The sequence below is a fragment of the Gobio gobio genome, assembly GCF_949357685.1.
Source record: "Gobio gobio genome assembly, chromosome: 2".
Taxonomy (NCBI): Eukaryota; Metazoa; Chordata; class Actinopteri; order Cypriniformes; family Gobionidae; genus Gobio; species Gobio gobio.
In genome coordinates this window covers 8,681,983-8,699,528 of record NC_137098.1, presented here as the reverse complement: position 1 = coordinate 8,699,528, position 17,546 = coordinate 8,681,983, and the positions used below count along the sequence as shown (strand labels likewise).

The following is a 17,546-nucleotide window of genomic DNA, read 5'->3' as shown; positions in this document are numbered from 1 at the left end:
GTAAGACCTCCGTTCATATTCGGAACACAAATGAAGATATTTTTGTTGAAAGCTGATGGCTGAGAAAGGCTTCAGATAGGCCTCCATTGGCATTCAGTACACTTATACTCCCAAGACCGATAAAAGGCACTTAAAATGTCGTTACAAAGTCCATCTCACCACAGTGACTCTACAATAATCTTACGATGCGACGACAATAGTTTTTGTGCGCAAAAAAAATCTAAATAACACCTTTATCCAGCTTGTTATTGCCTTCCGCGTGTGCCTCCACGACGCATGCGCGAGAATATGACGTAGCGCCGGTGTTTGGGAATCCATGAAATGCACACTCTAACCCCATTTTGAGCACTACGCCGAGACCTAAAGCACGATCAATGTAGAATCCAACAGCTGAGATACGCGCGTCTTCCTCTGATTGTAAACAAATCACTTCTGGGTCATCTGTCCGAACGCCGGATCTGCGTCATATTCTCGCGCATGCGTCGTGGAGGCACACACGGAAGGCAGTAACAAGTTGGAAAAAGGTGTTATTTTGATTTTTTTTTGCGCACAAAAACTATTGTCGTCGCATCGTAAGATTATTGTAGAGTCACTGTGGTGAGATGGACTTTGTAACGATGTTTTGAGTGCCTTTTATCCGTCTTGGGAGTATAAGTGTACTGAATGCCAATGGAGGCCTATCTGAAGCCTTTCTCAGCCATCAGCTTTCAACAAAAATATCTTCATTTGTGTTCCGAATATGAACGGAGGTCTTACGGGTCTCGAACGACGTGAGGGTGAGTAATTAATGACAGAATTTTCATTTTTGGGTGAACTAACCCTTTAAACCAGCTCAAACCAGCTGCCATGCTTCAAAACATACCTAACCAGCATGTGCTGTTTTTTCAACTGGCTGATCACATGGATTCATATTGAAATAACTGGATTTTACCATTGTTTGGCAAAATCCTGTTATTTTAATAGGAATCTACAGTATGTGATAGGGAGTTTTGCGTGAAGGTGAGGTCACATTTACTGTTGCTCGTGGGCGAAATCCAGTCAATTCAATAAGAATCTGTAGATTCGATAGTTTCGCGGAAGGTTGAAAAGGTTCCCCAAGGAGATTTTTCTCATGTTCCTGTTGGTCAGTGCAGCTGCTTGGATTTAAAGGATTAGTTCACCTCAAAATGAAAACTGATGACTTCAATGGACTTCAAAGCCCTTTGAAACTGCATTGATGTGGACGTTCAACATTTTGGTTGCAATTGAAGTGCTTCAAATGGTACTGCGCGATCCCAGCTGAGGAATAGGGTCTTACCTAGCGAAACGATCGGTCATTTTCTAAAAAAAATTCAAATATATACAAACGCTTTTTTAACAAAACAGGTAAAACAATGATAAATTAAATAATAAATATGTCACTCAACATACAATAAAATCTGAACGATTCTCCTTTTCCACACTTTTAAACAATGGGGCGGTACTTCCGCCTACGTTCGACGTGACCTTTTCAACGCACATTACGTAATGCCTGGCTCATTGCAGACCAGCACAAGACGATCAATTGTGGTTAAAAACTATATAAATGTGATTTTTTTTTAGAAAACGACAAATTTTTTCACTAGATAAGACCCTATTCCTCAGCTGGGATCGCGCAGTACCATTTGAAAGACTTCAAAGCCCTTCGAAACTGCATTGATGTGGACATTCAACATTTTTTCAACATTACATGTTTTCCAAAAAAATGTAATTTCTTTTCCACTGAAGAAAGAAAGACATGGACGGCATCTTGGATGGCATTGGGGTGAGTAAATTATCAGGAAATTTTCATTTTGAGGTGAACTAATCCTTTAAAGTGCCTACTATGTGAGCAGAACTTCATATATCTCTATGCTATTGACAACAGACTTTTTCAAGCAAAATTTCGTTAATGTGACCATATCTTGAGGGTAAAAAAGTTCCCCACTCAGGTTGGTCTCGTGAACTCACTGCTTTGAACAACAAAAAGCTGCTTGGCTTGAAAGTGACTTCTTGTGTGAGTTGTGCTTCAAACATCGCTACACTATGTGACCACAGCTTTAGAAGTTCACAGGAAGTTAAGACACTGCAATGATGAGCTTCTCACCTGCCGTACGGCTCCCACCATTTCCGCCCTGCTGGAGAGGCGGTTTGTCAGGCGATGTAATACGGCGATCGTTTCTAAGAGTTGCTGGTAAAAATCACGCTGCTCAACATTCTGCCACAGTGACACGGTGCTCTGGAATGGGCAGAAGACAAAAAAAATCAAGCTATAAGCACTTTATTCCCAACATGTGTTTATGTGGGCTGTTTACATTCAGGTCTGACCTTGAGACTGCCTTTAAACTCTTCCAGTTCCTTCTCTGTGTTTTCCTCAGTCAGCAAGCGCTCCCTTTCCGCCTGTTTCAGCCGCGACTCCAGCGTGTAATTGTCATTGCGGAATGCCAGGGACAGCTGCACAAAGGCGTTCTGCAGGGAGAAGACAGTAAACATGGCCATTAAGAGACAAAATGCATCAATTCACCGTGAAAACATTTGCATCAACTGATCCATCAGCTTTCACGTCAATGAGCCAATGGCACAGTGGTAAAGATAAATGCAGAAATCATGCAGAAAAGCAAATACTTTACATAAGTGTAATTCTCAGGAAGTGCTATGTGTCATATATTTTACAGCATATTGAGTTTAGTCACATTAATTGATTCATTTGACTGTTTCATTTGTAATCTGAAGTTTTTATCAGAAAATGTTCATGCCCTCCTTTGGTGAGCATTTTAAATAATAAAACACATTGAAATTATATTTAAACAACATGTTTCCACTGTCTGTAACTTTGTTAATGTTAATATTTTTGATAATATATGCTAATAAACGTGTAATAATGTAGTGTTTTAAAAAATTGGGGTTAATAATAATAATAATAAACACTATTCAGGTACAAACCATGACCAGTGAATGACCTATAACTTTTACAGATTATATAATGAAATATGATTAACGTTATTGTGAAAAATATGTTTTTGAAAAAAAGTCTCATTTACTTGATAAAAAAATACAGTAATATTGTGAAATATGATTACAATGTAAACAAACTCTTTTCTATTGGAATGTATATTAAAATGTCATTTATTCCTGTGATGACAAAGCCAGTCTTCAGTGTCACATGATCCCTCGGAAATCATTCTAATAAGCTTATTTGACAATGTTCTGCTCAATTTAATATTTTTGTGGAAAGTTTTGATCAATTTAATATGTCCTTGCTGAAAAGTAGTATTAAAAAAATACTGTAAAGACCCCAATTTTTTGAATGGTAGTGTACATTTGATAGGGTTTAATACACACGACAGATGAACAATTTGACTTTACATGAGGTTGTGCTTTTGAGAACTGGAGCAGGACTAAGGAAAGCAGCAATATCATGGGAACTGTCAGGATCAAAGAGTGCGGCAGCAGTGCTGGCAGTATTGTCTGAATATTAGAGAGGAAAGTACGTCCAGCCCTTGACCCTCACTAGCGTCATCCTGGGAGCAGATTGTATTCACAAAGGCATGTTAGTTTCCTCACAGGGGACAGGAACTCACTAAAACCCATCAAATTGCCATGTCCTAAGCCAGGCTCAGCCATGGCCTTCACTTACAAATCAAAACAGCCTCATTGTGGACAACCCAATGAACTAGTGCATGCAGTTATGACAACATAATGACTCCTGCACCCCTGGACTGTATTTTCATTTATTATATACAAATAAAGTCCAAAACTAACAAGGGTCAAATACGAGTACAAATTGTTGAATAATCTCCTTGTCATAAAGACATTTTTAAAATAAAAATAAATCTAAAAACAATTATATACAAATGAAACTCAAGAATATACACACCTCAACTTCCTTCTCTGAGAGCGGGGGTGCGCTGCAACAAAAAAAGAGGGGAACAGAAGAAAATAGAGAAAATGTTATGGTTGTAAGGTTTTTTTTTGGGGGTATTATTAGTAGGTAATTGATAATTGATATTTCTATGTTCAAATGATGGATTTTATGAGCGTACCAGCCAGGTAAACCTCTGTGCAGTTTGAGCTTGCGTAGCATGACATCTGAAATGTTGGGCATGGCGTCAGGTTTCTCTTTGGCCTCCTCTTCACTGGGAGAGCTCGTGAGTGGAGAGGGTGGACCTGAGAGATGAACCAATTACTAAGATTTAAAGCTGTTGTCCGTAACTTTTTTTTTGTTTAGATACATAAATCTCTCGTCTCAGGGGGATATGAGGGGGGGGGGGGGGGGCACGATCATTCTAATATACTACCGGGTTTCTACTACCGGGTTTCTACTGATACAAAGCCTAATGCTAATCGCTGAAGTAACCCTTTAAATCAATTTGAGATATAGACTAGTGTCTGTGAATATGAAACCACAAAAAGTGACACATTAAATCCCATAAAAAGCGGGTGGCATCTCTGCCCCATGTTCTGGATTCAAAACAGTAAAATGGATAGTTCACCTAAAAATAAAAATTGTCATTAATTACTCAACTCAGTTTCTTTGTTCTGTTGAACACAAAAGAAGATATTTCGAAGAATGTCGGTAACCAAATCCATTGATTCCATGGTATTTTTCTCATAGTATGGTCAATGGGGTCCAGCAACTGTTAACAACATTCTTCAAAATATCTTTTTTCCTGTTCAACAGAACAAAAAACGCATACAGGTTTAGAACAACATGAGGGTGAGTTAATGATGATGATTTGTGAAACAGCATAGAAAATATAGTTGAATAGTCCCTCTGTTTGTAAAAACAGGAAAAATGTTACATAAAACATACAAAGTATGATCAGGACTTCACAAACAGTGTTCACATGAGACTATGAGATAAAATCAATTACTAGTTTAATTTAATTTCTGCATGATGCATGTGAGATGCCAGAAAGGGAGTTTACACAGAAAAACAAATCTAATATATCGATTTGTATGACTTAAAAAAAAAAAAAAAAATAATAATAATCCTGTATATTCCTGCTTTTAAAAATGGCTTGTTTTTACAAACTGAAGGATGAATAAAAATGATTGTCTTTGGTAAAATACAGTGCTATATATACTGTCGAAAGAGCTGAACTTGAGTAGAGGCAAACTTATTTTAGTGTCATTGATTTACTATTATAGCTTTTATTAACATTTTGATGTAGTTTTACTCTTGTATTTTAACATTTTATTGTGATTTTGTCTTTTTTAAATATGTCTATACACTCACCTAAAGGATTATTAGGAACACCAGTTCAATTTCTCATTAATGCAATTATCTAATGAACCAATCACATGGCAGTTGCTTCAATGCATTTAGGGGTGTGGTCCTGGTCAAGACAATCTCCTGAACTCCAAACTGAATGTCAAAATGGGAAAGGAAGGTGATTTAAGCAATTTTGAGCGTGGCATGGTTGTTGGTGCCAGACGGGCCGGTCTGAGTATTTCACAATCTGCTCAGTTACTGGGATTTTCACACATTTCTAGGGTTTACAAAGAATGGTGTGAAAAGGGAAAAACATCCAGTATGCGGCAGTCCTGTGGGCGAAAATGCCTTGTTGATGCTAGAGGTCAGAGGAGAACGGGCCGACTGATTCAAGCTGATAGAAGAGCAACTTTGACTGAAATAACCACTCGTTACAACCGAGGTATGCAGCAAAGCATTTGTGAAGTCACAACACGCACAACCTTGAGGCGGATGGGCTACAACAACAGAAGACCCCACCGGGTATCACTCATCTTCACTACAAATAGAAAAAAGAGGCTACAATTTGCACGAGCTCACCAAAATTGGACAGTTGAAGACTGGAAAAATGTTGCCTGGTCTGATGAGTCTCGATTTCTGTTGAGACATTCAGATGGTAGAGTCAGAATTTGACGTAAATAGAATGAGAACATGGATCCATCATGCCTTGTTACCACTGTGCAGGCTGGTGGTGGTGGTGTAATGGTGTGGTGGGTGTTTTCTTGGCACACTTTAGGCCCCTTAGAGCCAGTTGGGCATTGTTTAAATGCCACAGCCTACCTGAGCATTGTTTCTGACCATGTCCATCCCTTTATGACCACCATGTCCCCATCCTCTGATGGCTACTTCCAGCAGGATAATGCACCATGTCACAAAGCTCGAATCATTTAAAATTGGTTTCTTGAATATGACAATGAGTTCACTGTACTAAAATGGCCCCCACAGTCACCAGATCTCAACCCAATAGAGCATCTTTGGGATGTGGTGGAACGGGAGCTTCGTGCCCTGGATGTGCATCCCACAAATCTCCATCAACTGCAAGATGCTATCCTATCAATATGGGCCAACATTTCTAAAGAATGCTTTCAGCACCTTGTTGAATCAATGCCACGTAGAATTAAGGCAGTTCTGAAGGCGAAAGGGGGTCAAACACAGTATTAGTATGGTGTTCCTAATAATCCTTTAGGTGAGTGTATAGTTCCTATTCATTTTTTATATTTAAGTTGTAGTGAAAAAAATTAGAAAATTTGTGCATGATTTACTCACACTTATGTCTTTCCAAATATGTATAACTTACTTTCTTTTGTGGAACACAAAGGTGGCGCTGTGACCAAATTGATGTGGAGTAGTCAAAGTAAGGTGACAATGACTTGGCAAAGTTTGGTGTATGTGTCAAGGCATTGCAGAGATACAGCCTCAGAGTCGTTTTGGTATCATGCCATCAAATTTGTTGATGCGGTATACAAAAAGGTTTCATCTATCGACACGAAATCCGTTCGAGTCTGAAGATGATTCGATTCAATTTTGGTGAAAATCAGGATTTTGAATAAGTGAAATGAATAAATTGATACATGAAAATCAAAATGTCGGACAGGACGTTTTGCCGACTATGACAAAATTTGTTCTCACCATGACCTAAGGAATCTATTACCAGTTTCATAACAATAGGCTTTTTAAAATTTCATTATAACTTTTGAATTTTTTTGAGTACCTTCAGGGCATGTGCCGAAGACACATAACGATACGCCAATGCGTTCTAAAAATACAGCATTTTACGAAAAAATTCAAAATGGCTGATATGGGACAATTGGGTATTGTTCAACTTGGCATGCTGCTCCAAATCTAAAGAGACCAGTTTTGTGATTTTTGGCCAAACTGTCAAGAAGTTATTTAAATCTCCTGACCACTACGTGGCACTGTGGCGAAACTGTGAAAGTACCCTGAGGTCATAGTTGTCATAACACGCACCAAGTTTGGTAAGAATACGCTAAAGCGTTGCAGAGATATAGCTTCACATTCGTTTGCCGTGCTCATCATCGTATTCGTACACACGTTATGCGAGAAAGGTTTGACAAATCGACCTCATAACTTTTGTCGGCATTCATAACATTTTATCTCTTAATTATGACTGTATGATAATTGAAATGAGCTGATCAGTAATATAGTTGAATATTTAGTATCCCCCAACTGGCGACAAAACCCAAAGGCGACGGTGGCAAGGAACCAAAACTCCATCAGGTGACATAATGGAGGGAAAAAAAACTTGTGAAAAACCAGGCTCAGTCGGGGTGCCAGTTCTCCTCTGGCCAACGAACAAACAGTGTGTGATTATGATTCTGGCAACATTACAGGTCAGAAGTCATATTAGATCGGAATATTCGAAGGATCGGAGTCATCATAGGAACACTAATGATTACAATAGGTGCCTACACACCTTCTGTGCTTGGCCCCTAAAAAGAAGCTGCAATAAGCTAATGCACAGACTGACTCAAGATGATCGCACCTCGTTCCTGCTCGGCTGTTTCACTCAGGTCAGGAAGCTTTGTGCTGTAGATGCTCTGGTTACGCACCAGTTTGTGCTCCTAAAAGAGGAATGAAAACGATAAACCAAATTTGAAATAGTGATTTCGCTAAATAAGGGACATTGCCCTTTACTCTGCCAACTGGCCTAAAATCTCAGAGAAAGCCATAAAAGGAACATTAAACTATTGAAACAGCATGGTTATCAGGTTGGCCAAAGACAAAAAAGGATTACCTCACGCAATTTGGACAGTTTTTGAACAGTCCCAGGTGGCACAGGGAAGTCCTTGTACCCGGAGGACGTAAACAGAGACTCCCTTGAATTGTCAGGGAAGGACTGACTCTCCTCTCCTTTGGGAGCAGTATTCCTTATGTTCATGGAGCCCACCGTGTCCCAGGAGACGGCTCTCATCAGAGGTGGGAAGGCCCCTATTGTTTTGATCTCGGCCGTGCACGGGGCTTGCTGTGTGGGTGGCCGGGGGACGGGTTTGGCGACCCCTGTGGCTAGAGGTTGACTGACACCACGTCCAGGAGTCTCCTCCTTTTTCTGGGCTGCGTGTTCAGAGTTCTTCCCCTTGTCCACTGCTCCATGACGGTCCGGCATCTCCTTCTGAACCGCAGCGGGATCTCTGGCTGGTACAGCGGTGGCATAACGTGGGATTAAAGTTCCAGAGGACACTTTTCTCTTGTCGCTAGGCATCCACTCTACTAGCCTCGTGAAGGTCTGAGGAAGAACAAAAACAAAAGAGTGAATTTAATGAAAAACAAGAGCATGAAGTGCATTCCACAGATGTGTGGCATTTATGTTGTTGTTTCATTTGTGTTCATGGGCAGCAGTAAGCTGAAAAAGTGGCTGCAGGACGTTTTACTTTCAGTTTTGGATTTTATTATTTTTTATTTTATTTTATCCTGTCATTCAAATTCATGTTAAAGATTAGCTGGTTCCCACTTCCTTCTTCCCCATACTACCCTGCTGAAAGAAATAGGAGTAGGCCAACTGTCTGTATGCATGTTTGTTGTTTTTGCTAAAACATGTGATTTATTGAATTATATGATTATAACTTTATCTAATCTTTTGCTCCCTCTGCTGACAGTAAAACTGAAATAGTTTTAGCTATGATTACATTATTAAAGGGTTAGTTCACCCAAAAATTTTAATTTACTCACTTTCAAGTGAGTAAAGGTGTATATGACAGAGGTGTACGGAGTTATATTAAAAAAGTCCTGGCTCTTCCAAGCTTTACTTGCTTGGAACATAGATCTATTTGCTCCAGAAGGCCTTTATTAACCCCCCAGCGCCGTGTGGAGCACATTATTTGATGGACAGATGCATTTTTATGGACTTCATAAACAGAGCAACAATTACTGCCATTATAAAACTTGGAAGAGCCAGGACTTTTTTAATATAACTCCAATTTTATTAGTCTGAAAGAAGAATGTCATATACATCTAGGATGACTTGAGGTCGAGTAAATAATGGGCTAATTTTCATTTTTGGGTGAGCTATCCCTTTAATCAAAATCACTGGTAAACTGGTAAAACATTTCAAAGCATCAATGGTCTCTTGTTTCAAAAGATCAATGCACAAACCAGTTAAAATCAGCAAAAAGAGCCTGTGTACATGCGTAACAAAAATATTAAGAGATATGAAAACCAAGAAAATGTCAAATAAAAGCCTAATCATAAGCAGTTTGTTAACAGGGATTATGAGAAGAGCTCTTTCAATGGGACAGTTTATATAACAACTTGATAATGAATGTTGAAAACTGAAAGTTGCTGTTTTAAAGTCACATAGGCCTATTTCAAAATCCAACTGTCAGTCACTGATTCCAAAAAGTGCACAGATACCCCTTTTCCACCAAGGCAGTGCTGGTGCTAGTTCAGAGCCAGAGCCTAGTTTCAAATCGGTTCTTTGTGTTTCCACACCCAAAGCACCAGCTCCGAGCCAGGAAAAGTGGTTCTTAAGTAGCACCAAAACATTGCTGGGCTAGAAGTAAGAACCGATTACGTCAGGCGCTGGGGGCGGGGTCAACAAGACCAACACAAACTCGAGATCACCTATTTTTGAAATAGTAGCTAATGGAGCTAACAACTGCTGCTCGTTTGTAATCTCCGTCTATACAAATTACGCCGAACTGCATGAATGCGTTGAATTCGCTGTGTTTTCGTTGTGTTTCGATGCCGATGTAGGATCGTAAAGCCAAGTGAATCAATACTAACGCAACGTTTGCATTGTTGATGGAAGGCTTGTTCGCAGCGGTGCTGTGCAGACCGATCGCCGTATGATAACGAGTCCAACGAGAGCATACGACTCCTTATGCTTTTGATTCACTCATGCAGATTTTTTATATCATACGTGGATCGTCTGCGCAGCGCCGATGCGTCACGAACAAGCCTGGTGAGTTTGTGTTTCCCGCTGCCTCGCTAGCGTTGCTGAGAAAGATGAGACGTATACAGTGACGTACGACTTGGCTCTGTTGTGGATCTCAGCATGTGGAAAAGCAAACGGTTCTTAGAAGGCTCCAGTCGAACCAACTATGAACTGGGACTAGCTCTGGCTCTGAACTAGCACCCGGTTCATTCTGGTGGAAAAGGGGTGAGAGTAAAAGGTGTGTCAGTGCAGTCAGGAACATGAAATATTGTTGAAAATAGTGATAACATGAACAATTGCTGAAAGAAAATTAATTCAACCAAAGTCAACGGCCAAGTGCCCAACTAAAGGGCTTCAACAACCTTTGTACATGTACCATATGACATATGAAAGAAATAATATGGTAATGCTGTTTTTGGAGTTGTTTAATCATCCTCTGATGAAATATTGATTTTATTTGCAAGTCTGTGTGGCTGTAAGTCAGTTGTAGTTGTTGTGTTTCTGCTCTTTTTGTCTGTTCTTGTTATTTCTCTTCAGTGATTCTGCTTGTTAACTGCAGGTGGCATCACTAATGCTCAATCATCAGGTGTAGAGTGAATCTACTGCAACACTGCTTCATTGTTCCTTTTGCTCTCTATGGATTGGGGCCGTATGAAAACTGAGCAGTGTTTGTTTAACACTGGGGATTTTACTGTGTAAACATGTTACCAGCAATATGCGTTTTTCTTTAATCTATCATTATTTAAAGGTAGGGTAGGTAAGAATGATCTAAAACACTTTTGTCCAAATTTGTTTAAACTTTCTTTATATGTCAATTAGGGATGCCACAATTCTCAATATAATATTGAACCGTTCGGTACGACATTCACGGTTCGTGAATTGCGGTTTTCTCGGTTTCGCATTTAATTATTTTTCTACAAATTCTATAATTTGCCTCCATCCCAATACTGAACAACGCGACATACATTCACATCACACGTTAGTGGTAGAGTTATACTCACGGAAGACTGTAGTTACTCACAATCACGAAAGTTCATTATTTGCATGCGTTTTAAAGCCTTGCCGGTTTCATTCGCGTGCGCGGTTTTAACATGCGCTTTTCAGAGCGCGCGCACTAAAAGCCTGTCAAACACGTGAATACTGAACTAAGTAGTCGTATAGTGTCTGTATATTAGATGTGTAGAGGTCTTAAACTGACAGCAGCGCAGCCAGTGAACACGCGGCCCTTAAAGGGACAGTTCACCTATAAAATAATGTCATTATTTACTCACTCTAATATTGTTTCAAACCAGTATTCATTTCTCGATGACAGAATTTTCAGTTTTGAGTGAAATATCCCTTTAATGTTAATACAACTACAAGAGACATAGAGAAAATCACTCACTGCTCTCGACTGAAAAACTAGCTAAGAATCAGTGTATATTTTATAGTGAAGTCTATGTAGTGTTTTATTTTTACATTTATTCATTCAATTTCATACTTAAATGCTGCTGTACAGCTCTGAGCTGCCAGTGTAAATCTTTATATATATTTATTTTATATTATCCAATACACTAGGAATGTGTACAAGGTTTTTTTTTTAAAGTAAAGTTTTAAGTTTAAGTAAGGTTTTTCAATTATTTTAAGTAAAATAAAGAAAGAGTATTGCAATAAAAAAATAGTATTTTTTCTCTTTAACCTCTTGCGGTTCCTGTCGCCTAAGAATAGAATAACAAAAAAATGTATGTGACAAGCCATCAGAACCGAACCGAACCGAAAACCGTGGGTAAAAACCGAGGTATGTATTGAACCGTGGACTAACTGTATTGTTGCATCCCTAATGTCGATACATAATTAAAATTTAAGTACTCTGAAAAAGAGAGTATAAAAATCGAGTGACTCTAGACTTTTTAATCTGCAATAAACACCGCTCATTATTTTCGTTCGGGCCGAAACAAGTGATTGGCTTGGGCGACTGTCACTCTCTCTCGCTACCATGGCTACCACCACTTTTGCTCCAGGATCTGCCCACATGCGCGCACCCCAGTGTTGCCAAGTCGGGCTACTTCCACACTGTTGCCGCGGGCTGTTTTTCATGTCCGCGGGTTGAAGCGACCCCAATTATGTGATATTTTGCCCCGGGATTTGCGAATTTTAGCAGGCAGCCCTACCAAAAAGACACATATTTTACCCCCCAAACGCGATTTTTACCGGAGAAACACGATTGGGCTTGTTTTGGGCTAGTTTTGAGTAGCAATTGGGCGGATTTTGTTGTGAAAACCTGGCAACCCTGGCGCACCCGTTTGATTTGAGTGCAAAAGGCTGTATTTCTGCTTGACAGGTAATCTTTCATTTTGATTATACATTTTTTTGGTTTATGTTTTCATGAAGCATGTCTCATTAGCACACGTAGCTGCCTAATATAGCTAACATAACATTACTTAGCATAAAGTTACAATTTTATACACTTAGCAAACCATTAGTAGAGATGATAAATACTCAATATGCTTAGCTCAAGTTGATCGCTGTCGTGTTGAATTTGGCAAAATGTAACTTTAGATAACAAAATGCATGTGTAAAAGCTAGTACACCGCATCCAGGAACTTTTTTTAGAACTAAGTTAGCTTTAGCTACTACCCTCTGTCTAAACTCTTTTACCATGTTCACCGGGAACTTTACCTGCACGTTTATTTCGGCCCTTGGTTTGTTTTTATATTCTCTACCTATGTTTACTGATGTTTTTATCTTGTATCTGTGTGTGTCGTAGACACTGTGTTGTGTGTGTATTTTAAACTTTACCAGTATCGTTATTCTAGCTTGATAGTGAGTACTAAAAGACATCTTATTTGTTTATATTCATAATGATAAAGTTAGATTTTTTATTACATGTGATTCTAACATGATGTCACTACATGCACTTCTTCTCCGCTCGCCTCAGGTAAATAATGCATCTTTCAGCTGACGGTCGGCGTAGCGCGTTCATGTGTTTTGGGGGCGTGGCTTTGGAAAGAGCCCAGAAGGGAGAAGGTGGAGTGAATGGAAATAATGAGCTGTCTTTAAAACAGTCGTGAGAAGTCTACAGACACTCAATTTTTATACTTTCTTTTTCTGAGTACTTACATTTTAATTATGTATTGATATATAAAGAAAGTTTAAACAAATTTGGAAAAAAAGTTTTTTTTACCAAATCCTACCTACCCTACCTTTAATTTGGAAAATTGTCTTGGTCTTTAACTACAAACACACACTAAGGAACGTTTTGTTGTGGTTTTGCTGGGATCATACCAGCACCCAAAAGACAACATATGCTGGTCCAGCAGCACACCAGCATCCCAAGCTGGTCCCAGCCTGCAAAACTACCTTATGCTGGGTAACCCAGCACACCAGCATCCCATGATGGTATCCAGCAAACCAGCATCCCATGCTAGTCCCAGCGTGCAAAACTACCTTAGGATCGTGACCAGCAATGCTGGATTTTTCAGCAGGGCTGTTACAATTAATATTATTTCTCTTATAAGTTACTCTTTTAAAAATATGCTAATGTGTACAAAAAGTCAGTTTGACATTTTTTTTTGTGCGATACATTTCAACTCAATATATTGCAGATTTTGTGAGTAAATGCAGTAAAACCGTACTAATTTTACATGTACAAGAACTTTACTGACTGCTTTAGAATGCATTAGAAAGAAAAAAGTTACGATGACGTAATTTGGGACTAGACTAACATTGTATGTTACAATAAAAAGAATGATATGTAGACTTCACACATGTTTGCTAATGGTTTTATCCCTGAAACACTGAAGAAGGAAGATTCAAGTGAGAAGAGCAGAAGGAATAACATTAGTTTCACAAACCTCCTGATCCGGCTTAATCGTATCCTCTTGTTCCTGGTTAGACGGTACCTCCAGATGCTGACCACATGCACAAACAAAAACAATGAAATATTTATTATCGCCAAGGGGACACAATATCAATGATATACAGAAGGGAATTAGAAGTGACGCTCACCTGAGTTATGGAGGGACTTGCTGGAGGAGTTGCGGTGACCTCGGGACCTGGTGGAGCAAACAAAACCGTTTAGCTTAGATCAACCATGGAGAGGAATTCTGCGGGCAAACGTGACAGAAAGCACAGCATGGTACCTAGTTGTGAGGGTGCGGATAGGGAACTGCTTCTGGATGGTCTGGGGGAGGAGCCTGGCGTTGGGTTCGGGGAGAGAGCTGTAACCCAAAGACAACATTAGCCATTTTTGGACAAAGTTTGGATATTACTTCGCTTTATCTCTTATCGACCTGTGAATATGCTGAAGCGGTGTGCAGGATAAAGGAGGAATTTTGTCTGGGGCTCCAGACATTTGAGGATATGCGGACATGATGTTAAAGTCTGATAAGCAGGGAAATCGCACAAGCTGAAAATAAACAAGCTTCTCCTGAAATAAACATTTCAAGATTGCACCAAAAACATTCACCACTTGGAAGACGTTCTTCATTTTTCATATCAATGGGAACTTATTTTGGTAACACTGTAGTTTCGGGTCCAATTCTAACTAGCTGCTTCTTAGCATGCATACTACTAGGATATTGGCTGTTTATAAGTACTTATAAAGAACATATTAATGCCTTATTCTGCAGGAGCATATTCTACATCCCTTAATCCTACCCAATACCTAAATGTATCAACTACCGCACTAACTATTAATATACAGTAATTAGGAGTTTATTGAGGCAAAAGTCATAGTTAAGTTAGTTAATAATGAGAATTGGACCCTAAACTAAAGTGAGACCCTTATTTTATATAACCAAGTAATTCTTCAGTTGTCCAGTTTCTCAGTTGACAATTAGTCAGTTACCACAGGAAATAGTGTTTACAGTACTGCATTTACAATGGAAGTCTATGGGGCATTACTGGGACAAACGATATGCGCAAGGATACTAGAAAGGGACTGTACATGGAGAAAAATTAATTGCTAACACACAACTGCCAAGAAAAGCACTGCATGATTGAAACTGGAACATTATGGTTGAAGGAAATCTTTTTGTTAAACTTTAAAATATTAAATGAATGGATCCTAGATCAGTGGTTCTCAACCCGTTTAACTCAAAAGCCCCTTATTGAAGGCCACACAAGTGAAGGCCCCCCATATAGGATAAATACATTTTGTAATTAAGACAAGAATGCCTTTTCTCCCTTTTTTATTAACACATACAGGGAGATATACTAAATAAACCAACCACAATTAATTGTGTTATTCTATGTTTCAAGAACTGTATGTTTGAAAAAATAAAAACAAAAGTTGATGAGTGGAAAGGAAATAATAATTATTTTTTTAAAATATGATTGCAGTTTATTTTATTCGTTAATTAAGTTAGATTATTTTAATACATTGTATCAAATAAAGGGGTGGTTGATTGCCCCTTTTTACAATATGTAAAATAAGTCTCTGATGTCCCCAGGGTGTGTATGTGAAGTTTTAGCTCAAAATACCCCATAGATAATTTTTATAGCATGTTAAAATGGTCACTTTTTGAGGGTGAACAAAAACATGAAATTTTTGTGTCTCTTTAAATGCAAATGAGCTGCTGCTCACAGGGCGGAGCTTCAAGAGCTGGTGTTAGCAGCTCTGATAACCTCACGCAGACAGGCAATGAAACTGTTCAGCCTTTCATGTTCAAACCGGTCGGGCAATGACAGAGAGACTCAAGAAGAAGTGACAACATGTAGAATGAGACAGGACGTTTCTGAATGGTTAGTTGATGAATTTATGTAGCTGGTGTGGAGTTCGATTAGCATATTCTGGCTTGATAATCTATAAATTCTCAACATGCGCGTCCCCAGGCCGGGGTTTATGTACATTTCAGGGTTAGTGATGTCACTAACCCGGGAGGAAGCTTGTGTAGTCCCTACCAGCCATTTGTTTTAGTCCTTAAAAAGTGATTTCTTTAAAAGTTATTTAATATCTCCCTTTGCTTTGAACTTTGAGCGTCGTAATTTTGCAGATGTTGTTTATGCTCAAACAGCAACATTACACACTAACTACAGTTAAAAAGTGAAATCATAATCAACCACCGTGAAATGCTGTTGAAAGTGGATCAGACCGAACACAGAAACACACTTGTAGCCAATCAGCAGTAAGGGGTGTGTCCACTCACAAGTGGGGAGGTGCCTGTGTTGCATAGCATGTTTGTGAATTTGTAGGCGGAGCTATCAAGGTAGGGGTGTGATTCTTTTTTGTGGGGGTGTGTTTGTTTTAGTGATTTTAAATATCAACAGCGTTTCTCAGAAATCACTTAAGTTTAAATTGAAAGGCATTCTATGGCCCCTAGTTGTCCTTACTGGGGGTGTAATCATGTTGTACCTGTGGGGGAGTCAGAAAGGCTACAGGTGGAGCGTCGGCCCCTGCGCTGCAGGAAGCGATCGCTGACTTTCTTGGCCTCCTCGAGCAGCTCCAGATTCTTCTGACGGTCTTCTTGAGATAACTGCAGGTCAGGAAGTTGATCCTTCACCAGGTCTATCACGTGTCCATCATCATCTCAAACACAAATAAGCACACACAACCTAAGCACAGCTGTAAAACACACCACCCGCCAACTCATCTCAAGGAAGAAACAACTTAAACAGAAATCAAAGTGGAAGCATTTCAGTTATTTTGGACGCTTCAACAAACAAGTATATTCTATGACAAAGATTGTTTTAGTGACTCAGTATGTATTTTAGTAATGTTTTAAATGGCGTAATATTTGTGAATTTGATTATGTATTTATCCATTTCCTTGCGAGTGCCGTCGAGATTAATCTCTGGTGCCGTACACTTGCCGCGAGAGCCCGCCCACACTCTGTTCTGATTGGCTGTGGTTTTTGATTGATTTGTCGCATCTCGTAGTCACGTCGCATCTGGTGTGGACAGACAAGTTGCTTGTCGCTGGAATCTTATCGTGTCGCGTGTAGTTAGGACAAGGCTCACGGATCTTGGTTTTGACACGATCGACCCGGGTTCGAATCCGCCTTTTGCCGAGCTGACTCTGCTCCCTTTTCCCATCGCATATTACATCGGAAAGGCATTTACTTTCAAAAAAAGTTAAGAAAATGTTCTATAAATGGAAATAAATTGCCTAAATTATTAATAATAATAATAAAAGCATTTATTGGGTGGGGTTAGTGTTCGGTGTAGGGAGGGTTTTTATTGTCCCATTAAGGCGGCATTAATTTAATAATTGTAATAAATTTAATCATTTACACTATGTTATTATTGCATCCTGTTAATGTACAACAATACTGAGGTGCACATAGTATGTATCTGTCAAAATAAAGTATAAATTGCATGTAATTACTATTTACACATATTGCAAAGAACTGCTACTTTTACATGGTGTAAATAGAATATATCACTATTTTCACTAAGTAAATAGCATCTACACATATTTGTACT

The 17,546-nt window shown here is 39.1% G+C and overlaps 1 protein-coding gene across 6 annotated transcripts in view; it reads right to left on the bottom strand.

Annotated features, from left to right (window-relative positions):
• mrvi1 (murine retrovirus integration site 1 homolog) overlaps window positions 1-17,546 on the bottom strand; it is a 72,277-nt gene that overhangs the window by 17,707 nt on the left and 37,024 nt on the right. For all 6 annotated transcript variants that reach the window (XM_079845273.1, XM_079845276.1, XM_079845274.1 and 3 more), the window contains 10 exons: window positions 16,477-16,650; window positions 14,264-14,341; window positions 14,130-14,176; window positions 13,976-14,032; window positions 8,007-8,495; window positions 7,755-7,833; window positions 4,041-4,164; window positions 3,875-3,905; window positions 2,326-2,466; window positions 2,105-2,236 (listed from right to left, as the gene is read on the bottom strand). In XM_079845273.1, coding sequence (XP_079701399.1) covers window positions 2,105-2,236; window positions 2,326-2,466; window positions 3,875-3,905; window positions 4,041-4,164; window positions 7,755-7,833; window positions 8,007-8,495; window positions 13,976-14,032; window positions 14,130-14,176; window positions 14,264-14,341; window positions 16,477-16,650 — 1,352 coding nt within the window. The remainder of the gene's footprint in view (window positions 1-2,104; window positions 2,237-2,325; window positions 2,467-3,874; window positions 3,906-4,040; window positions 4,165-7,754; window positions 7,834-8,006; window positions 8,496-13,975; window positions 14,033-14,129; window positions 14,177-14,263; window positions 14,342-16,476; window positions 16,651-17,546) is intronic.